Source organism: Trichosurus vulpecula, chromosome 3 (genome assembly GCF_011100635.1).
Source record: "Trichosurus vulpecula isolate mTriVul1 chromosome 3, mTriVul1.pri, whole genome shotgun sequence".
Lineage (NCBI taxonomy): Eukaryota > Metazoa > Chordata > Mammalia > Diprotodontia > Phalangeridae > Trichosurus > Trichosurus vulpecula.
In genome coordinates this window covers 379,242,848-379,265,596 of record NC_050575.1, presented here as the reverse complement: position 1 = coordinate 379,265,596, position 22,749 = coordinate 379,242,848, and the positions used below count along the sequence as shown (strand labels likewise).

Below are 22,749 nucleotides of genomic sequence, written 5' to 3'. Positions count from 1 at the left end.
TTGCACTTCCTACTAACGTCTCCGCCCGGAGCCTCTACTGGACTACGACACCCAGCAGCCCGTGCGCGGCGGGCGGAGGCCGGGCTGGGGGCAGACCAGTGGACATGGCCGAGTCGCTTCCCCCTGAGGTGAGAGTAGGGCTCACGCCCCCGGGCCTGAGGTCACCCGGGAAACGTTCATTCTGCCCTTTGGTCTTCAGATTAACGGTCTGTCCTCTGCGGCCCCACTCCCCCCGCCTGCTCTCACTCCCTCACCCTCCGAAATGGCCCTCGTGGAAGGTGGAGGCAGCGCGGCGTGGTCTGGCTGTGGGAGGCCGGAGGACCTGGGTTCCAATGCCGCGTCGGGCACCGGCTAGATGGGCGACCCCTCCCCGGGGTGAGCCCCTGCGCCGCTCTGTGCGTCAATGTCCTCATCTGTCAAATGGAAGTCTCTAAGGACCCGTTCCTCTCCAAACCTGTGTACCCTCCCTGCCCCCGAACATGCCCTCTTTAACGCCCGAAGGGGTCCGTGCCATGTGACTTTCCCCTCCCCCCTCGTCTGGCCCGTATCCCCAGGCCTTTTCCCACGTAGAACCCAGGTCCCGAGGACTCCACCTGGGAGGAGGTGGGGCAGAGGAGCTGCAACTCCCCCAGAACCCGCCGCGACCCAAGTCAACTAAAGGGGTGTTTCTAGAGGCGCCCCTCCCCCCATTATCTTCCAACGCTTCCCAGGGGCTGGAGTAGGCCGGCCGTAGGAGGCCCTAGGCCTGGGGAAAGCTGGGGCTGAGTGTGTTGCATTTATGGAGATGCTGTGAGCTTTGCCGAGGTGCTTGTCGGATACCATCTCAGGGAGGGGGGTGCTGCCATTATTACCCTCACTTTACAGAGGAGGAAACTGAGGCAAGCAGAGGTGAAGTGACTCGCCCAGAATCACACAGCTAGTCAGTGTCAGAGGCTGGATTTGAACTTGGGTCTTCCTGATGCTCCATCCACCCTCCCACCCAGCCGTCAAAGGGGTAGACCTCAGTGCCGAAAGAGACCTTAGAACATTGAATGTCAGAGCTAGACGAGACTTTGTACAGCTCTATTCAATTCAACACCCTTTTGTTGGATTCATCAAGCATTCGGTGATTCCAGACTGCAGTGGAAAGAGCCATGGATTTGAAGTCAAAGCCTAATTGGATTTCCTGTTCTGCTGTGAACCCACGTAATCTGGAGCAGGTTGCTTAACCAAAGTCTCCTCTGCTGTAAAATCAGGAAAATAGACTAGGTGACCTAGAAGGGCCTCACCACTGTGATTCCATCTACAGGGAGCTGTGCCTGTCTCTGGAACTGAAAAAATTATATAATAACCCTTGCCCTCAGGGAATTTACTTTCTACTAGGGAGAAACAACATTCAGGGATAGGAGGTAGACCTGACCTTGCATTCTTGTAGGGAATTCTCAGGTGAGAAAACTCTTTTAGAGCCCTGAGAATTTAGGTGGATCCACCCAGAGTCACAACAGTCAGTGTGTGTCAAGGTGGTGACTTGAACTCAGATCCTCCTGGCGTTGAGGACTCTACAGTAGGTAAACAGACAAAAATGTATGGTCATTTAGGAGCATGATTACTGCCTGCTGGAGGGATCTAAGAAGGCTTTCCCATGGGAGTCACACGAGCTGAGCTTCGACTGTTGCTGGGCATCCCGAGGGCCAGAACGGAAGGTGCAGGTTCTAGGCCTGTGCAAAGGCGCTGAAGCAAACCCAGAACGTGATTTTAGATTTAGGAAAGGATTCTTGGAATCTAATTCAATATCGAAAACATGTCTGAAGTGTCTACAACATACAAGACCCTCCACTAGGCACTGGAAATCCAAAGAAGAAAAAAGGGCACAGTCCTTCCCCTCAAGGAGCTTTCATTTGATTGGGGGAATATGACAGGTACATAGATGGTATATAATACAAAGTAAAGTAGCAGCTACACTGCTTTTCGACTTCTCCATCCTGCTCCCTTTCCCCCTTACTTCCTCTTCTCCTTTCCTCCCCTCACTCCCTCTTCTGCTTCCTTTCGTGTATTGCCTTCCCCCATTAGATTTTAAGTTCCTTTAGAGCAGAAACTGCCTTCTGTATTTGTGTCCCCATTCTTAGCACAGGGCCTGACACCAGTAGGCACATAATAAATGCTCATTGACTGACTGACTAACTAACATGTAATAGAGTCAAAGGAGAGATCTAGACAAAGAACTGGAAAAAAAAAACTTGAGTAAAGAGAAAATACTTTCAACCAGAGAACAAGGAATGCTTCATAGAGAAGGTGATACCTGAGCTGAGTCTAGAAAGAAGAGAAGGATTTCAGCTGGCAGGGAGAGAGACACACACATACACAGGGAGGGAGAAACACACAGGGAGGAAAGAGAAGCCCTTCATAAATATCCCGAGAGAGGACAAGTCAAGAGCAAATTGAAATGAGCAGGTCAATGTAGCCAGAAAACAGCCACTAAATGCAGTTTTTGATTTTTCAAGAACTGTGTGTGCGTTGAACACAGGAAGGGCACAGGCGGGATTGTGCGTTAGGAAGATTATTTCAGGGGGCTATGTAAAGGGTTGCCTGAAGAGGGGAAGTACTGAAGCAAGGAGATAGGGTAGGAGGATATTACAGGTGAACAGCAATGAGGGCCTTTACCAGGGTGTTGGTGGTGTGAGCAGAGACTAGGGCTCAGGTACAGGAAAACTGGAAAAACAGAATTGTTGAACCCTATCAGCTTGGAGTGAGAAATAAGAGTCAGATGACTGAAATTTCAAGCCTGAGGACTGGGAGAGTGATGGTGCCATTAGCGAGAGGTGTCGAGTCAGGAGGACAGGCGGGTAGAGAGCAAAAGATTATTTTAGTTTTTACATGATAGCCGACGTGGACTAGAATCAGGGGTGTCAGATTCAGAAATGGGTGCTACCAATCCATACATAAAAATCCCTACAGGCCACATATTTGCTTTGTTTTCATCTATTGAAACATATGAAACTTGCATTTTTATTTATTTTTGTTAAATACTCCCCAATTACATTTTAATCTTTTGTGGGCTGTGCTGACATGGTGATGTTGTAAGAACAGTAACAGCCCACACCTAGCGCTTTGCTGTTGCTATCAGGACTGGCAAAAAGGCAGGCCTTCGTTGGACCTGCGAGGGAGTGTAGTGCCTATGGTAACCACTAGGTGGAACTGCCATTCAGTCACCAAACAAGTAACTCTCAAGTGTTACTCTCAAGAATATTCAGCCGCCATGGTTGGCTGGTTTTCTCAAAGGCTGCAATAACCTACTGCTCACGAGGGGGTGCTCAGCCTACACAATCTCATCCAACCACCACCACCCCTTTCCACCCAACCCTCCCATGCCCTCTGCTGCCCAGAATAGCTCACACAGCTCATGGCATCCAAGCACTTTTCATTGTAGATCTAGGACTGATGTAGACTGCTCCCATATCACTAAAAAAAGAAATAGCTCTGCTCTAGGGACCTCATCCCGCCTTTAGGAAATCTGTTTTCATCCCACCAACTTCATAAGACTTAAAAGGATTGACTCTTTTAATTGGCAACATGATTGAAGCATTGTAAAGTGAGTAGGAAAAATGATAAACTTTTCAATAGCAAAATTATTTTTAAAAACCCAGCTGCTTTGCCTAGTGATTTCCCTTCTTCCATACCTCTTCTCAGTTAGTAGATGGAGAGGAAGATGGAAGGCGAGGAACTGTAGATTTGGAACTTAAACAGTTCGGCTTGGTAACAATCAGAGAGAACTGGGAGCTCTGGGGTTTGGAACTGCCTCCTGTTCAGTCTTACTGAGGCAGCTCTGATTCTAGTTCAGTTTTGATCTAGTCCAGTTTGCACTTCAAAGTCTGATGCCATCCTGCTGGTCCTGCACTGCTTCAGATCTCTGCCAAGGCCCTATCCTAGCTCTTCTGCTGTGCCCAGCTTGTGCTACTGTACCCTCCTCACCAAGACTTCCCAGTCTCAGAAACCTTCCTACTTCCAACCGTATGACAGGAAAAGAGTGCATTGCTGGACCAGTCATCTCTTCATGGGAAAGGGCAAAGAAAACTGGGGGATTTAGGCAATCCTTTGTGCCTGCTTACGTCTGCCCCCTTACTTCCTCTGGTCCAGGAAAGCCATTAGGAATACACATATACTGAGTTTGAAGTGCCTAGTGGGCATCCAGATAGAAATTTTCAGCTGGTGATTGGAAATGCCAGACTGGAGTTTGGGCGAGACATTAGAGCTGTTTAAATAGTTTGGGAGTTATCTGCATAGAAATGATAATTCAGTTTAAAACATTCCAGCAGCCTCATCTCCTCTCCCTACCTTCCTCTAAAATGTTATTGTTCAATCATGTCCAACTCTTTGTGACCCCATTTGAGTTTTTCTAGGCAAAGATACTGGAGTATCTTGCCATTTCCTTCTACAACTCATTTTACAGATGAGGAAAGCAAGGCAAACAAGGTTAAGTGACTTGCCCAGGGTCAAAAAGCTAATATGTTTTTGAGGCCAGATTTGAATTGAGGAAGATGAGTCTTCCTGACTCCAGGCCCACCACTCTTTCCATTATGTCACCTAGCTACCCTCATCCTGTTACAATCCATGGCCCTACTCTTGGCAAGGAGGCTTCCACTCTGTGGTCCTGAGAAAGGCCCTGAGAAAAGGCAGGTCTAAATTATCTAGGCTCTACTCCCATTTGACTGCTAGCTTAAGTAAACAAGTATTTGTAGGACATCTGCTGTGTGCTGAAACTCAGAAAAGGGATAGAGCCAAAGGAACTGGAGTAAATGATAAATCATAGAATACTAGAATTGGAGGGGACCTGAGAACACAGAATGTCAGAGCTGGAAGGAATGTGAAAACATGGAATATTAGACCCTAGGATACTTAGATCTGTTTAAATGTGGAGTTACTGAATCTGGAGAGAACCTCAGGAGTCATTCCACTAAATTAATTTATTATATACCTATTATATTCAAGATTGCCTTTGGGAAATGTAAACTACTTCAGTGACCCTAAACTGTTCTCCTAAACAAAGGCCCATCTTTCAGATACTAACATTCTGCCATCTCTGCGTGGTTGTAAGTCATGAAACACTATTCTTCAAAAACTAAAAATGAGTATCAGAGGTAACAGAGAGGCAGGAGATGGATGTGAGCAAATTGTGACCAACGCATCACCCATAAGGGATGACAGAGGAGAACGGGAGTAAAGAATTGTCATCAAAAAAATGCATGTTTGAAAAATAAAATGGAGGGAGAGCTGACTGATGGATGGCCCGGGGGCTCCACTATTCCCTGTCTTTGTGAGACAGTGAGGAAGGTCCTAGTGTGTTGGATGGGCTCCTTATGGGAAGATGTAGACCAGCAGCCATATCCGGTGGGACTTGTAATTACCAATTTTTATTGAGGAAATTGCAGAAGAGAGGCAGAGTGGCCTCGTAGATGGAGTGTGAGGCTTAAAGGCAGCGAAGCTCTGGATTTGAATCCCACCTCTGCCATCTCCAGACTGTAAACAGCCAAGTCCCTGAATCTTTCTGAGCTTCCTCGTGGTTATATGTTAAGTGGGGGAAAGAATGACTAGTGGTAAAGATCAAACGGAAGTGAGTATAGGTAAAGTACTAAATAAATGACCTGATGGGGATCAAAGGTTGGCTTTGAAATGTAGTCAGGAAGGAACTGCTGTAGGTTTTGAGGAAAATAGTGACACGGTGAAAGTGCTCCAGAAACAGAACACAGAAGAGTGTTCTAGAAAGATTAATTTTGTGGTAGTGTGTCACAAGTCAGGGAGAAGAAGGTCACAGGAAACCAGAAGGTTCTGAAGAAGCAGATGGGACCCAAGCTGGGAAAGAAGGCAATTTAACAAATAAACATTAATTAGGCATTTATTAGAGGCAGGTAGGTGGTACAGTGAATAGATGCTGGGCCTCGAGTCAGGAAAATATCTACCTAAGTTCAAATCCAGCCTCAGACACTTACTAGCTGTGTGACCCTGGGCAAGTCACTTCATTCTGTCTGCCTCACTTTCCTCATCTCTCAAATGAGCTGGAGAAAGAAATGGCAAACCATTCCAGTGTGTCTGCCAAGAAAAAATGGGGTCAGAGGGTTGGACATGACTGAAAATGACTGAACTACAAAGGCATTTGTTATGTGTAAGGCACCGTACTAAGTATTGAGAATACAAAAATGAAAAATTCTGCCCTAAAATTTACAAGTGAATGGAATAAGATGGACACGAGTGTAACCCAAGATAGAGTTAATAAGGGAAAAGAGAAGTCTAAATAATATAAGAAATGAGAAGTTACAGAACAGGAAAGGGAGAGACAGCATCAGTGTTGGGTTGTGGGAAGAATCACGACTCAGAGGTTCCATACCAACTACCTTGTATTACTTATTTTTTATACGTGTCTTACTTCCTCAGCTAGGTTGTGAACTCCAAAGACAGGGATCACGTCTTGAACCTCTGTATCTTTCCCAAACTTGCACACAGTAGGCATTTACAAGACATTATTCAAGAGATATTTGCTGATAAAATAGAGGGATGAAGTCCTTTTCCAGGGAGCAGGAGAGAGCTAAGGAGTTCTACCTTCATCGTTAAATTAGGCAATTCTGATTCCCAGGACAGCCCGTTCTCCGTTCTACTCCATCGTCAGATCACTCCAAGCAAATCCTAAAACTGCAGACTCCTCGAATCCCAGAGTTGGAAGAGATCTTAGCAGTCAATAGTCTGAAGCCCTGCTTGAAAAGGAATACCTTCCGTAACAACATCCCAACAAGACCAGTTATGTCCTTCAGTGCTATGATTTCCCGGAGGAGTCCACTCCATTGTCTCTTATTTTTGGAAGGAAGTGTCTTTTTATGACTAGCCCTAATCCCTGTGTAACAGCATGTACGTTTCATCCCTCTTGTTTTTTCTTTAGAGGAGTTAGAAAACAGCTGCTTATCAGGCTTCTCATAATAACCCTTTGGAGACTTGAGAACTTCTTCAGTTGATCACCTCCCCAACCCTCCCTGAAGACCACTCTTCCCCAGCCCACAGTAGCCCCAGCTTTTTTGTTTTGTTTGAAACAATACAATTTTATTGATATCCTGTTTTTATGTCACTCACATTTCCCACTGGATCCTTCTTCTGCCTTCTCCCAGAGAGTCATCTTTTGTAGTAAGGAATAAAAGAGGAAGGGGGCGGCTAGGTGGCATAGTAAGTAGAGCATCAGCCCTGGAGTCAGGAGGAGCTGAGTTCAAATACAGCTGCAGACACTTGACACACTAGCTGTGTGACCTTGGGCAAGTCACTTAACCCCAATTGCCCTGCCTTCCCCCCTGCAAAAAAAAAAAAAAAGAATAAAAGAGGAAGGGGAAAAAAAATCAGCAAAATTTACCAACATGCTGAAAAAGTGACATTACAAACAGTGTTCCACACCAATGGTCCCCCCACCTCTACAAGGAAGGGAATAGGAACGTATCTCCTATCCACCTTTTTAAAAAAATTAACATTAATGAAATGCCTACCAGGTAAAAAGCACAGTTTGAGGAAATTAGAGATAAGAAGTTAAAAAGACAAGGCCTCTACTTTCAAGGGGTCTTATGTTTCAGCAAAGGAGATAAAACACATAAACAGATTCTATAATATGTTCTGTAACATGGCAAGTGATTAAGAGAAGAGCTATGGAGAGTTTGAGGAGGGAGAGAGCATATCTAAATAAAAGGACCAGATTTAAATTTGGAAAGACCCTTAGAAACCATCTAGTTCAACTCTTATTCTACAGATGAAGAAATTGAGGCTCAGAGGGGTTACCTCAGCCCTTTCAAGCCTTCTGTTGCAGTACCATTTTATAGCCCTTTCCTGTAGATCAATATTGAATGGGAGGAAAAATTTACAGCCCTTGGCTGAATAGATTTCAGACACTTCCCCTCCTCTGTTCCCTTTTCTCCCTTGAATATGCTATCCAGCTTCTTGCCAGCTCAGACTCAGCTTGTGGTATTGTGATATTCAACTCTCCTCCATGCCACCTCCCATCCTCATGGCAAAAGACCAATGCATGGTATTCAGTTCAACAAATATTAAGGGCTTGTTGTGTGCGAGGAACAATGCCAGGTACTGGGATTACAAAAAAACACAAAAAATAAATAATCCCTTGATTTCAAGATTTCTTTCTACTAGGGAAACACAGCATGAATATAGACAAGTAAACACAAAGTAATTTCAAGATAGAGAGAGTGTTACAACTTGGAGGGGTCTGTGTCTCCCACCCAGAGATGAAATACTGAATATGGAAAAAAGGTAGCTGGCCAGTTTGACTGGAATGAGAAGGATTCAAAGGAGGGTAATAGAAAGTGAGTGGTAGTTAGATTGCAAAGTGTCTTAAATGTCAGATTATTAATTTCACATTTTATGCTAGAGGCAATAGTCATTGGAATTTTTTATTTTATTTCTATTAGGAATATCACTTTGATGGCTATTTAGAAGATGGTTTGGAGAGAGGAGACTAGGGAACTGCGGAGACGAAGCTGTTACAGTATGCCAGGCTAGAGGTAGTGAAGACCTAAACTAGGTTGGTAGCACGGAAGCAGAGAGAATCACCAAGACTTGATGGTTTGTTGGATAAGAGAGTTGTGAAAAAAGGAAGGGTTAAAGTTGACTCCAAGATTGGGAACCTAGGTGATTGGAAAGATGATGGTACTCTCAACAGACATGGGGAAGTTTGGAAGAGTTGGGATTAGGGAAAATATGAACTCCATTTGGAATGTATGGAGTTTGAAATAACCTATGGGACATCCAGATGGACACCAGTCAGTCAGCTTTATTAAGTACTGACTTGGTGCCAGGCACTGTACCAAGTGCTGAGATGCAAAGACAGACAAAAGATGGTCCTTGCCGTCAAGGAGCTCAGAGTCCAAAGGGACAGATAACATGCAAACAACTACATATGTACTGGCTATATGGTCAGGAAAAATTGGAGATAATCAGTAGAGGGAAGGCACTGACATTAAGAGCGCTCAGGAAAAACTTCTTGTAGAAGGTGCAATTTTAGCTGGGACTTGAAGGAATCCAGGGAAGCCAAGAGGCAGAGATGAGGGGGAGAGTGTTTAAGGCATGCCCCCAACTGAGAGGTGGAGTGTCTTGTCTAAGGAAGAATGCCAATATCATTGGATCACAAATTACATGGGGGTAAGTAAAATGTAAGAAGCCTGAGAAGTAGGAGGGGATCAGGTTAGTGAAAGGCTTTGAATGCCAAACAGAGTGTTTTATGTTTGATTCTGGAGGTGATAGCCACAGGAATTTATTTAAGTGATGGGGTGGGGGGAACATAGTCAAATCTGTACTTTAGGAAAATTAACTTGACACCTAAGTAGAAGATGGACTAAAGTGGTTAGAAACTTGAGACCAGGAGACCAACCACCAGGCTGTTGTAATAATCCAATTGTGAGGTGAAAAGGGCCTGCACCAGAGTGGTAGCAGTATCAGAGGAGAGAAGGGGGCATATACCAGAGATGTTACAAAGGTGAAAATAGACAGGCATTAGCAAGAGATTGGATATGGGGAGGTGGGAGAGAATAAGGATTGCAGAATGACACCTAAGTTGAGGGCCTGAGTAATGAGGAGGATGGCAGTACCTTCAACAGTAATAGGAAAGTTCAGTTGTTACATTGTTGGTAGAGTTGTGAACAGATCCAGCCATTCTGGACAGCAATTTGGAACTATGTGCAAACGGCTATAAAAATGTGCATACCCTTTGACCCAGCAATACCACTTCTGGGGCTATATCCCAAAGAGATCAGACAAATTGGAAAGGGATCCGTATGCACAAAAATATTTATAGCAGCTCTTTTTGTGGTGGCAAAGAATTGGAAATCAAGGGGATGCCCATCAATTGGGGAATGGCTAAACAAATTGTGGTATATGAGTGTAATGGAATACTGTTGTACTATAAGAAATGAGGAGCAGATGCACTTCACTATAACTTGGAATGACTTTTATGAACTAATGCTGAGTGAGGGGAGCAGAACCAGGAGATCATAATACACTATTACAGACACACAGTATCTGTAAGGACTAACTTTGATGGACTTGACTCCTCTCATCAATGCAAGGTTCAAAGACAGCTCCAAAAGACTCGTGATGGAATGCACATCCAGAAGAAGAATTATGGAGTCTAAATGCAGATCGAGGCAAACTTTTTGCTCTCTTTTTTTTCCTTCTTTTTTGGTTTTGTTTCTCCTTTCTCATGATTCATTCCATTGCTTATAATTCTTCCTTACAACTGAACTATTATGTAAATAAGTTCAAAGTGAAGGTATATGTAGAACCTACATTGGATTACATGCTGTCTTGGGGGGAGGAGAGGGAAGGAGAGAAAATTTGGAACCCCAAAATTTGTGGAGCTGAGTGTTATAAACTAAAAATAAAAAATAAATTTATTATAAAAACAGTAATAGGAAAGTTCAGAGGGGGGTAGGATTTTGGGGGAAAGATAATGAGTTCCGTTTTGGACATGTTGTATTTTAAATGTCTACAAGATTAATTAAATGCAAATTAAAACAATTCTGAGGTACCACCTCACACCTACCCAGTTGGCTAACATGACAAAAAATGAAAATGATAAATGTTGGAGATGTGGGGAAATTGGGACACTAATGCAGTTTGTGGAGTTGTGAACTGATCCAACCATTCTGGAGAGGAATTTGGAACTATGCCCAAAGGGCAATAAAACTCTGCATACCCTTTGATCCAGCAATACCAGGACTAGATCTGTATCCTAAAAAGATTCTAAAAAAGGGAAAAGGACCCACATGTACAAACATATTTATAGCAGCTCTTTTTGTGGTGGCAAAGAATTGGAATTTGAGGGGTTGTCTATCAGTTGAGGAATGGCTGAACAAGTTGTGGTATATGAATGTAATGCAATACTGTTATGCTATAAGAAATGATGAGCATGTGAATTTCAGAAAAACCTGGAAAGAGTTACATGAACTGATGCTGAATGAAGTGAGCAGAACCAGGAGAATATTGTACACAGTAACAGCAACATTGTGCATTGACTGACTTTGATAGACCTAGCTCTTCTCAGCAATGCAAGGATCTAAGACAATTCCAAAAGACTCATAATGGAAAATGCTGTCCACATCTAGAAAAAAAAATGGAGTCTGGATGCAGATCGAAGCATACTATTTTCTTTTTTTGTTTCCCTTCTTTTTTCTCATTTTTCCCTTTTGTTCTGATTCATCTTTCACAATATGACTAATGTAGAAATATGTTTAACATGACTGTACATGTATATCCTGTATCAGATTGCTTGCCATTTTGGAGAGTGGAAAGGGGAGGGAGGGAGAAAAGAAATCTGGAAATCAAAGTCATATGAAAGTGAATGTTGAAAACTATTTTCACATGTAATTGGAAAGAATAAAATACTAGTAAGTGGAAAACTTTTTTTAAAAAATGTCTACGAGACAAATGATCTATGATGTGGCAATAGGCTTTTGGAGATGTGAGACTGGAGGTTAGGGCTGCATAAGTCAATCTAAGATTAATTAGCATAGAGATGACAATGGAAACCTGGGGAGCTGATGAGATCAGCAAGTGAAATACTACAGAGGGAGAAGAGAAGAGGGGCCCCTGAGAACACCTGCAGTTAGTGGGCATAACCTAAATGAAGATCCAGCAAGGGAGACTGAGAATAGGAGAGAGTAGTGTCATGGGAGCCTAGAGAAAAGAGGATGTCAAGAAGAACAGGGTGATTGACAATGTCAGAAGCTGCAGAGAGATCAAGAAGGATGAGTACTGAGAAAAGGCTATTAGATGTGGTAACTCAGAGATCATTGGTAATTTTGAAGAGAGCAGTTTCAGTTGAATAATGAGGTCAGGAGCCAGACTGTAGAGAATTAAAAAGAGAGGGGAAAAGAAGTGGAGACAGTGATTATAGACAGCCTTCTCAAGTTTAGTCACAAAAGGGAGAAGAGATATGGGAAAGCAGTGAGGGTGGACAGATCAAATGAGGTTTTTTTGAGGATGGGGGAAGAGAGGGCTGTGTCCAGCTGTCATAAGGTCTGCCACTAGTTCATTCCCAGGAAGAAGGTTCCAAGATAATACCTGAGTATTTCTCCCCAGCGGCCTATATACTAGGCCAGATTTTTCCCTACGGTAAGGATTGTGAGGAGAAATAGGGAACAGTGGTTCCCAACCTACGGGCCACAGATTTACTACAACGTGTCTATATCCACCAGTAGGTGCTAACAATACAACTCCTATCATGTGGGATGCTGGAACTTTGTGGCTAGTCGTTGATCCTTCTCTCTGCCTTGTGCCTGCATATCATGGGAATTGGCCTGGTCGTCTGGGTGAAATGAAAAACACAAAGCCCTTTGTTTTATAATTCTCTAATGTACTTCTCATGTAATGAGTGTTGTGGGTATTTGTGTCTGATTGTTCCTACCCAAGTTCTGTACGTCCTCTGTCACCAAAGGCCCCGAAATCTAAACACCTGCTCCTTTCCGCTGTTGTGTTCCCCTAGATGCTGTCTTATATATTGAGCTTCCTCCCTCTGTCGGATCAGAAAGAGGCTTCCCTGGTGAATCGAGCTTGGTACTATGCAGCCCAGAGCGCCCTTCGGGAAGTAAGGAATCTTAGAGTTTGAGAGGATCTCACAAGTCCCTTAGTCCAACCTCTGAAGCAGAAATAACCTCTATAACATCCCTACCAAGTTGTCATCCAATCTTTAATAATAAGGAACTCACCACTCCCAAGGTAATATAGAATGAGAGAACCTAGAGGTAGAAAGAAATAATTTATAATTTAATTTTTTATCTAATAAAAATCTGTTTTTTTCTTTCTCCTAAGTCCCTCTTTTACTGAAAGAGAAAGAAAAGCAAATCCCTTGTAACAAATATGCATAGTCAAGCAAAACAAATTCTATCATTGGCCATGTCAAAGAAAATGCCACATTCAGCATCCTCAGTCTTTCACCTCTTTGACAGAAACATACTTCATCACTGATCCTCTAGGAATCAGGGTCATTGCACTGATCAGGATTCTTAAGTCTCTTAAACTAATTAGTCTTTACAATGCTATTACTCTTGGTTCTTCTCACTTCTCTGCATCAGTTCATACACATCTTCCCAGGTTTTTCTGAAACCATTTTTAACCATTTCTTATGGCACAATAGTGTTTCATTACATTCATATACCCTAATTCTTATACCCATTCCCCAGTTGACCGGTACTCTCAGTTTCTAAAGGGCTCAACAAAAAGAGCTTCTATAAATGTTTTTGTACATAAGGATTCTTTTTTTGCTTTGAGGTCCGAAGTATAAGTCTACTGATGGTATCATTAGGTCAAAGGGTATGCATAGTTTAATAACCTTTTGGATAGATTCCACATGGCTTTCCAAAATGTCTATACCATTTCACAGCCAGGGGGAAGGAAATTTACAGATCATCTGGTCCAACTTCCTCATTTTACAGATAAAAAACTGAGACCCTGAGAGGATAAGTTACTTGCTCTCAAGATCACACAGATAGTCAGTAGCTGAGCCATGTCATCTGGCTTCAAATCCAGAGCTCTTCCCATTATGCCCTTTTGCTTCCCTGTCCTTTCCTTTTTAGAACAGTTCTAACTATTGGGAAATTCCTTGTTCTATTGAGCTGAAATCAGTAATCCTTGTACCAGTCTTTGGAACCAGAAGTTAAATTTACTACTTCTTCTAAATGATAATCCTTCAGCTACATGGACAACATAGCCATGTCCCCCCCTAAGCCTTGTCCTCTCCAGGCTAAATATCCCGAGCAATAGAATTGGTTTTGAATCCTCACCATGGAGGAGAGGCTTCTTCATAGAGGCGTCCTCAATGGCCTCTCTACTAGCGATCTCAGAATAAAAGGCCTGCCTGTGGGAGACCTGAAAATAGAACTCCTGGATCCCGTCTCCCCACCTGCTGCTTGAGGCCCCAGACTATAAATACCCTAACCAAAGCTCCCGAAGCAGAGGCCTGCGGGCTGTCAGTTACTCTACAGCTGTTACTTGGGGAGTGAGCTCAGGTCACCTGGGTACTTGGTTTACCATAGCACCCAGAAAGAGGAAGGCTGGAGACTCTGTCTAGGCACCTGGATGGGAACCTTGTTGTACTGAGTGGGCCCCTTTGAGGATTAGCTTTTCCAGCCACAGGCTGCTTGCTGGTTTCATATATGCCAACCTATCGGATAACTAATGTTGTTATCATTTGTATTTTTACCCAATTGTTTCCTCTGATAGCTGGCAAGAGATAAGTACAGTGCTGACAATGGTGCTGCTTCATGAGGAAAGAGAAGAGTAGTGCTCGAGGCCAGAGTTCTGACCCTTCTAGAGACTAGAGGGGCCAGCTGAGCTGGCTGACTCTCCTCAGTGACACTTGGAGCACCTTACTTCTAGAGTAATACTTTTACACACACACACATATTTATCTAATACTGCTGTTTCATCAAGGTACAACAAGTTAATGCAACTTGTCTATACAGTATTTCGTCTGTACTCTTCAAAATTAGCAGCTTTTACCATCTTTAAGAGAGATTATTTCTTTTTTTTTTCCTTTTTTGGAGGGGGGAAGGCAGGGCAACTGGGGTTAGGTGACTTGCCCATGGTCACACATCTAGTAAGTGCCAAGTGTCTGAGGCTGGATTTGAACTCAGTTCCTCCTGACTCCAGGGCTGGTGCTCTACTCACTGAGCCGCCCAGCTGCCCCCAAGAGAGATTATTTCTTGATTCTTTTAGCTTCTCTGTGCCTGTTTGCCCCTCTGTATAATAAGTGACTTAGATTAGATGAACTAAAAAAAATCCATCCCGGCTTTAAAATTCTGCTTTCTAAGGTACTTTTTATTACTTCTCCCCACCCCTCACCCCTTCACTAGTCTCCTTCCCCCACTGTAAGTAGAAGCCACCAGACCATGTCACCCAAATAGCAAGTCCCCAGAGCTGAGATAGAGGACAGCTGGGTCATCCGCTTCTGGGAGCAGCTCCTGTTCTTAAACTTTGTGAGCTTCCCACTATTCTTCTAGTACTCATTCAGGCCAAGGATGATGAGCAATCCATGACCAGAGAGGCGCATTCAGTGCCTTATCACCACTTGTACTATCTACTCCCCCATTCCTTGTGGAAATGGATAAGGCAGGGCTGTCTTCCTCTTCTTGTTTCTCAAGTCCTACACAAAGGGACATATTGTTTGGTTTTTCCTTTAACCTTTTATTTACAGCTCTATGTCCTATAATTCTATTTTTCTGGTTCTCTTTTATTGGAATCCTATAGAATGGCTTACTACGTAATATTTGGCTTTTGTAATTACCTCTATGATTGTTTTTGTTTACTTCCCTGATTTTAAAGGAATTTCCCTTCCCTGAGCAGTGCTCAAAGTATGGGAGAAACCCTCCTGGGATTAAAAATTGGTAAACCACATATAGATAATAGAAAGAATGGGCTGTTTTTAAGGTTTTTTTATTTTTCAGTTAATTTTTTAAAATGAGTTTTTATTCATCTGTCTTCCTCACTATTGAGCAAAAAAAATTTAATGAAAAATAAAGTCCTCAATACGTAACTGCATAGTACAGCAAAATGAATTCCCACATTAGTCATATCTAAAATATATGTCTCTTTCTGCATCTTAAGTTCATTACTTTTCTGTCAGGAGGTGAAGGATGTATTTCATCTTCATTCTTCATGACTTGTGGTTTACCATTGTTTTAAGAGTTCTAAAGTCTTTCAAAATTGTTTTTCTCTATGAAGTTATCATATATAGAAATCATTCTCCTAGTTCTCTTCACGCTGCTCTGTATCAGTTCATGTAGGCCTTTCCAGTTTTCTCCGAAACAGTCCCTTTTAATCACTTTTTATAGCACAATGACATCCTATTACATTTGTATACCATAAATTGTTTAGCCATTCCCTGACAGGACAGCCTATTAATTTCATATTTTTGGCTGTAATGAAAAGAGCTGCTATAAATGTTTTGTGCGTGTTTGAATCCTTTTCCCTTTTTTTTGATTAGGCATAGGCCTAATAGTGGTATAACTGGGTCAAAGGTAATGCACAGTTTGGTAACTAACTTTCTGGGCATCTTTCCAAATTGTTTTCCACAGTGACTGAGCCAATTCACACCTCTACCTCTGCTCCATTGATTGACCTCTCATTTTTAAAGCCACTTCCAAACTGTTTTAATAATTGCTGCTTTGTGATATAATTTGAGATCTGGTATCGACAGACCCCCTTTTATTACTACTTTATTCATTATTACCCTTGAAATTTTTATTGTTTTTTCTAGGTCTTTAAAATATTCTCTTGGGAGTTTGGCAGAACAATGAATTTTATTATATTGGCTTGACCTACCCTTGAACAATGAACATTTCTTCAGTTATTCATTTCACTCTTTATCTCTAAGATAATCATTACAAATTTATCTAACGAAAACAAGATCAACACTCTTCTGGATTTTTCAGGTGCCAGCCCAAGGAATATTTGGGTCATCAAATAAACATTTATTAAGCACCAACTGTGCAGAAAACTGTGCTAGACTAATTAATATACTAATAATTCACATTTCCATAGCTTTGCTCATAACAAGCCTGTGAGGGAAGAAGTACAAGAAAGGGCCCTGTCTTCCATCCTCATCTCAGCTCCTTCCTCAATTAGATAGTTTTTCAACTTCTTGAACCCACTGCCTCTCCCACAGCTCTCTTCTCTTCTAGGTAGTCTCCCCACACCACTGTGCTTACTGCCAAGTTCTGCTGCCCTGCCTTCTCTGGAACCTCACCACCCTTTGCTTTCTCTAACAAGTATATGCCCTTCCACCTTCCCCACTGGGGTGACCTCTGTGCCCCTGAGCAATGGACTGAAAAGCCAAGAATGTCTGTAGATATTCTGATCAGCACTTCAGGACCCCATTAGCTACTGAAATGAGCACTCTTTGGGGTGATAAGCCAGGATCTTCTTGTACCAGCTTCAGGGTGCCCAGACAGAGGATTGCCTTGAGCCTTTTCTCAGTATCTCCTGCCTAAGGGCATTCTTGAAACTTCACCTATTTGTAATAAAGTGCTGGATGCTCAGGGGCTCCAAGTCTTCTGGGTTTGGGGAGCTAGATTTAGACCTGGGGTGTCCATCAGAAACAGCTGGAGTCATTAGCAGTTGATGTGTCCACTCATCCATTCCTAATGCTGGAGACACTTGGCTACCCTCGGGTTTGGGGGCTGCCACTGGGGATTTGGGTTTCTTCTTAGGCTTTCTGCCTGATATCTCACCTCAAGACCATTTCCCCTATTGCATAGTACTTGGCCTGTTAAGCTACATGTATGCTCTTTTTAGGTACTAAGCATTTACCTCTCCATAGATCTCAGCTTTTCCCATTTACTGCAACATTCCTGGTATCTCAGGTATCCTTCATCTGTATTCCCATGCATACCTGCTCTTCTGATAGCCATCTCTCCCTCGGACCTCACTCTGACCCATCTCCCACAGAGAGATAGATGCCCACAGTCCCACTCTTAGGCAGGCCCTTTTCTTACTTTCTTCCTTACTCCCTGTCTAAAATCTTTGACCCTAAGTTGTACCTGGACAGATCCAGGTCCTCAGTTTTTCCTCAAACCAGTATGATGCTAAGGCTAAGCATCTCCTTAGACTAGGTAACAGTAGCCCTTTATATCTGTTCCCCCCAGATAGATGTTCGGTACATCATCCCTGTGGCATCTGCCTCCCTCACCTCGATCAAGAGCCTGAGCCGCAGGCATGTATCTTGTGTTAGGCTTACCAATGTGGATAGCTCTTCAGACTCCAGTAATGTGCTACAGTCCATCTCCTACTACCTAGGCCCACACCTGCACAGTCTGTCCCTAGGTGGGGGCACCCTGACAGAAGCTTCTTTTATAGAGCTCATCACAAGCTGCCCTGGGCTCCAGGTCTTGGACCTCAGTGGCTGCAACAGCCTCTTCATGTCAGGGATGCTCCTGGACCAACCTGAAACAGTACAACAGGTGCAGGAGGCCCTGGCAAACCTCCGGGAGCTCAACCTGGCTAACCTGCGCCATTTGGCAGACACCAGCTTCAACCGCCTGAGCAGCTGTGCCCCCAGACTGGAGCGCCTCTCCCTGGCCCGCTGCCATATCTCCTTTGACCCCCACCGCAATCTGTCTGTCCATGACTCTTCCGCCACCCTTTCCTTCCGAAACATACTCCACTTCCTGAAGGAGCGAGCCAGTCGTCTTGTGGCCCTGGACCTGAGTGGTACAAACCTGTCCCCCACAGCTCTTCAGGCCCTGGGACAGGTGGTGGGACTCCATCTGCAAGAGCTGACATTGCGGGGCTGCCGAGACCTCTCCACTGAGGCTGTGGCCACTCTGTGCCGTCAGCAGCGAGGCCTAACCAGCCTGGACCTGAGTGGCTGCTCAGAGCTAGCAGATGGGGCCCTTCTGGCGGTGTCCAGGGGCCTACAGGGCCTGCGGCATCTGCGGATGGAGAAGCTGCAACGGCTGACAGATGCTGGCTTCTCAGCCCTGCATGGGCTTCGGGAGCTGAGAAGCTTGGACATAGCGGAGTGCTGCCTCGTGAGTGGAAGGGAGCTGTCCAAGGCACTGGAGTTCCCAAAGGGTCCTCCACCCCACCTCGCATCTCTCAGGCTAGCCTACTGCTCCTTGCTGAAGGTGAGTGAGTGGCTCCTTGCCTTTCCTTCCTTCCTGAGGCTCCAGCAGGAAGGAGTTCAGACAGGGCTTCCTTGGAACCTGAGAGGTTCTGGGTGCAGGTCACCCTCAGGGGTACAAGCAAAATCCCAGTGTTTTCTGTATTAGTTAAAATCGAGTTTAGATAAACATCAGACACACGGAGAGCTGACTCCCAGGATAATTATAGTCCTTTTCCTCCTCCACAAGTCTTCCCCCTGATTCCTCATTGTGATGCAGCCATGACTGAGCTCTAAAGCATGCCAGTAGATTGCACTCAGCTTCAGAGGGTCAGTAACCATAACCTGACTCTGACCATGATGGCCTCAGTAATAACACCACACATACTTGCATCTCCTTAAGGTTTGCAAAGCACCTTCCTCCAAAATTGATATGAGGTAGGTGCAGGGGGCATTATCCTCATATTCCAGACCAGAAAAACTGGGCCTCATGAGACTCCCCCGTGGTCACGAAGCTAGTGAGTGATGGATACAGACCTAGACCTTTTCTCTTAAGTTCTCCTTGTTGAGATGAAATAAATAGAGTGAGGACTTTGCAAACCTTAGAGTACTCTGTAAATGCTAGCTAGATTTGTGAGACCTGGTCCTAGCTGTCAGAGGATCTGCCGTCACCTACGGAAGTTAGGACAGGGCTATGGAAAAAGCAGAGATGGTTATATTAGGGATTTGAGGTCTCGCAAGAGGAGGTAAGACCTTCAGTGACCCAGATCAGACCCTTCCCTGATGCAGCAGCTCATTTTATCCCTCCCCCTAAGGCTGAGCCTCTCTGAACATACCTAAGGTGGTCCTCAGATGATAGGCATGCAGACCGCCACTGGGCCCATACTTAAAAGTGCTGTTGTTATCATTCCAGCATAGGCAATCGGCTCTTAGCATAGCCTTCAAGAAGCTACCTAGGGTCTCCTCCATCCAGGCCACAGCCCAACATTAGCAAAGGAGGCTTTGGTAGAATAGCATTTGTATCATAGTGACGCAAGGCATCCCTGCCAAATGCCCATGACAGATCCATATAGTAAATGCTTAATGAATTAACGGAACACAATGTTCACTGAGGGTTGGGATGGGCCAGAAAGCTTCCTGGAGGAGGTGGGCTATGAAGGAAAGATCAGAAAGGTGGAGGGGAGGAAACCACTTCCACCTGCTCCCCACCAGGGGAGGGGAGTAAACCAGCATCAGGTAGGAATTTGCCTGAGAACAATGAATAGCTCTGTTTGTCTAGAGGAAAGGTTTCCAGCCATCAGAGGGGAGTAGCAAGGGGTAACATGGGAGAAGTTGGTCAGGCAGAGTCATCCAGGCCCTTGGACATCAAAGCCATTTGGACTTGATTTTGTGAGTCCTGGGCAGCCCCTGAAGGTTTTGGAGCAGGATGGTGACTTGAGCAGGACCATGCTGTATGAAGGACATCTCCAGTAGTTAGGGTTGGGGTGGCAGGCTAGATGAAGTGATAGAAGAGACCAGAGCAGGGAGGTGATTTTAGGAGCCAGCATCACAGTGGCAGAGCCAAAAGACACCTTAATCACCTGCCTCATTCAAAGGTAGAACAGATCGGGGAGCCTGAGAGGTCATGGATCTTCCTCCCTGTTTGTAAATTAGGACACCATGTAAATCTGTCCTTCTGGGCCAGGAAGACCTCTGGCTCTAGAATTTCCCATGAGGCTTCTTCCTGGCCCAAGAAATTGAGCTGCTCACTCCATCCTCCCCCTCCCTTCCTTCCCAGGACAAGTCAGTGATCTCCCTAGCTCGGGAGCTCAGCTCCAGCCTGAGGATGCTAGACCTGTCATCGTGCGTGTCCCTCACCAACAGCAGCCTGCTGGCCATCTCTGCCAACCTGCCCCAGCTCACTGTCCTACGTCTGGCTTGGTGTAAGGAACTCACTGACTCGGGGCTCCTGGGGCTGATGGATCCAGGCGAGGAGGTGAGGAGGGCAAGCAGAGAACTGGGGAAGCATCTAAGGTCACTCGGGAGTGTTCTCATCTAGGCCTGTCTGGCTTTGTCCCCTTTGTCTGAGAGCTCAGTACTTATAAAGCAGTGCGGTGCAGTGGAGAGCACTCAAGAGACTTGACCTGGCTCTTCATTCCTAACTATGTTACCTTAATCAAAGAGCTGCCCACCTTGGGGATCATATCTGTACTCCTTGCCTCCCAGGGTTGCTGTGAGGAAGGTGTTTTGTAAACTTTAAAGCACCAAAGAAATGTGAGCTATCATGATGAGTCTGGCCAGGCCTCAGTAGTCCCAGAGCTCTGAGCAGTGGCATCGTCCTGTGGGAGGCCCTGAGCCAGATCTCCTCCACTTCCCCTCTACTCCCTACAGTAGGCAGGCCCTGGGGCCTCAGCAGTGCTCTGATGGTCTCCCCATTCCCCCCATGGGAGTAGGCAGGCCCTGGGGCCTCAGCAGCTCTAACTGTCCCCTCCCTCCCCCAACCCCTCCCTATTGGCTTCTCTCGCCAGAAGGACAAGGGACAGAAGTTAAGCAGGAACTTTGGAGACATGGGCTTCTTCCTCCCACAGCTGCCTCCAGAGCCCTTGGCCCTCCTCGAGTCCCCTTCCCAAGAGACTGCCAACAAGCAGCTCACCCCCTCCCTGCTCATGCTGAGGGCCTTGCAGGAGCTCGACCTCACTGCCTGCAGCAAGCTGACAGACACCAGCCTGGCCAAGGTGCCTGGAGCCCGAGGTGGGAGGGGGAGCAATGGTGAGATGAGGGCAGGGTTGGCTCCTAGGGGTCCGGGATTAAGGTCCTGCAGAGGTCGGGCGGGGGCATGGAGGGATGTTTGGGCACACATGCGAGGATCATAGCACTGCAAGGGGCCTAAAGATCATCCGAACCCCAACTGTACAGAGAAAATGGAGAACCAGGAAAAAAAAGGAAGTGACCTCCCCAAGGTCACACAAGGCAGTGAAGAGGGGATTTTGAGTCAGAAGACCTGGATTCAAATCCCACCTCTACCAATGACTCTGGGCCTCACTGTTCTCTCCTATAAAATGGGTCAGACCAGATAATCTCTCAGATTCTTCCAGTTCTAAATCTGATCCCTCTGATGCTTAGACATCATTTGAGATGCACCACCTAAAGGGCAGAGGCAGGATTGGCCACAGGTCCTGAGTACAAAATCACTACTCCCCACCTGGACCCCACTAGATTGTACTGACATAGCTTTCAGGCTGGAAGGGACCCTAGAGTAGGGTCCCTTGGCCTGGAGGAACACAGGGCCAAGCTACACTGGTCCAGGACCCCTGGATGAACTCAGCAACCATCTCCGCAGGTCCTGAAGTTTCCCCATCTGAAGCAGCTGTCCCTGAGCCTGCTCCTGGAGCTCACGGACACAGGGCTGGTAGCTGTGGCCAAAGGATGTCCCAGCCTGGAGCACCTGGCCTTGAGTCACTGCAACCGCCTGAGCGACAGGGGCTGGGCCCAGGCTGCCAACAACTGGAGGAGGCTCCAGCATCTAAACCTGTCCAGTTGCAACCAGCTCACGGAGCAGTGAGTTACCCTCCTGAGGGGTGGGGGATGTGCAGGGGCTCAGCTCCAGATGTGGGCTGAGGAAAGGGAGCAGCACTTACTCCATCCCCCCCCGCCCCCACAGGACGCTGGTCACCGTCGGAAAGGCGTGCCGGCGGTTGAAGGTGCTGGACGTGTCCATGTGCCAGGGCATCAGCATGGCTGCCGTGGAGCACTTCCAAGCCCAGCTGCCCCATGTGACCTGTGTCCAGTCCCGCTTTGTTGGGGGGGCTGACCTAGCCATGAGCCTCTGAATAAAGGTCAGTCACTGAACCTAATCCTTAGCCTACCTGCCACTTTACTGTCCCCTGGAACCTTGGCATCCTGCTGTTCAGTGCCCTGAACTTGGGTGCCTCACCATTCCTACCATCTTTCCTGGAGCTAGAGAAGGACCAATGCTGCTCACCTCCCCTCTTCTCAGCCAAGGAATCCCTTGCCAGGATTGGGGACACAGGGAAACTGCTTCCTTGGCATTGCTTCATCTGCTCCATAGCCTCTGTTGGAGCCTAAGTGGGGTAGCACCATGTTCCTCCCTAGCCCTTCCCACCCTGGCCCAGTGCTCCGGCCTCCAAGGGAACCTCCCTCAG

At 45.7% G+C, this 22,749-nt stretch overlaps 1 protein-coding gene across 1 annotated transcript; it reads left to right on the top strand.

Annotated features, from left to right (window-relative positions):
* Positions 1-95: 95 nt before the first annotated feature.
* Positions 96-22,422, top strand: LRRC29 (leucine rich repeat containing 29). The gene is made up of 7 exons (XM_036748800.1): positions 96-128; positions 12,494-12,595; positions 17,652-18,632; positions 20,385-20,582; positions 21,115-21,321; positions 21,927-22,144; positions 22,248-22,422. The coding sequence occupies exons 1-7, from the start codon at positions 105-107 to the stop codon at positions 22,414-22,416; spliced, it is 1,899 nt and encodes a 632-aa protein (XP_036604695.1). The 5' UTR covers positions 96-104; the 3' UTR covers positions 22,417-22,422.
* Positions 22,423-22,749: the final 327 nt, after the last annotated feature.

Coding starts and splice junctions, on each gene's coding strand:
- LRRC29 (XM_036748800.1), top strand. CDS start 105: ATGGCCGAGTCGCTTCCCCCTGAG. Junction 12,596..17,651: donor CCCAGAGCGCCCTTCGGGAA/GTAAGGAATCTT, acceptor TGTTCCCCCCAG/ATAGATGTTCGGTACATCAT. Junction 18,633..20,384: donor CCTACTGCTCCTTGCTGAAG/GTGAGTGAGTGG, acceptor CTTCCTTCCCAG/GACAAGTCAGTGATCTCCCT.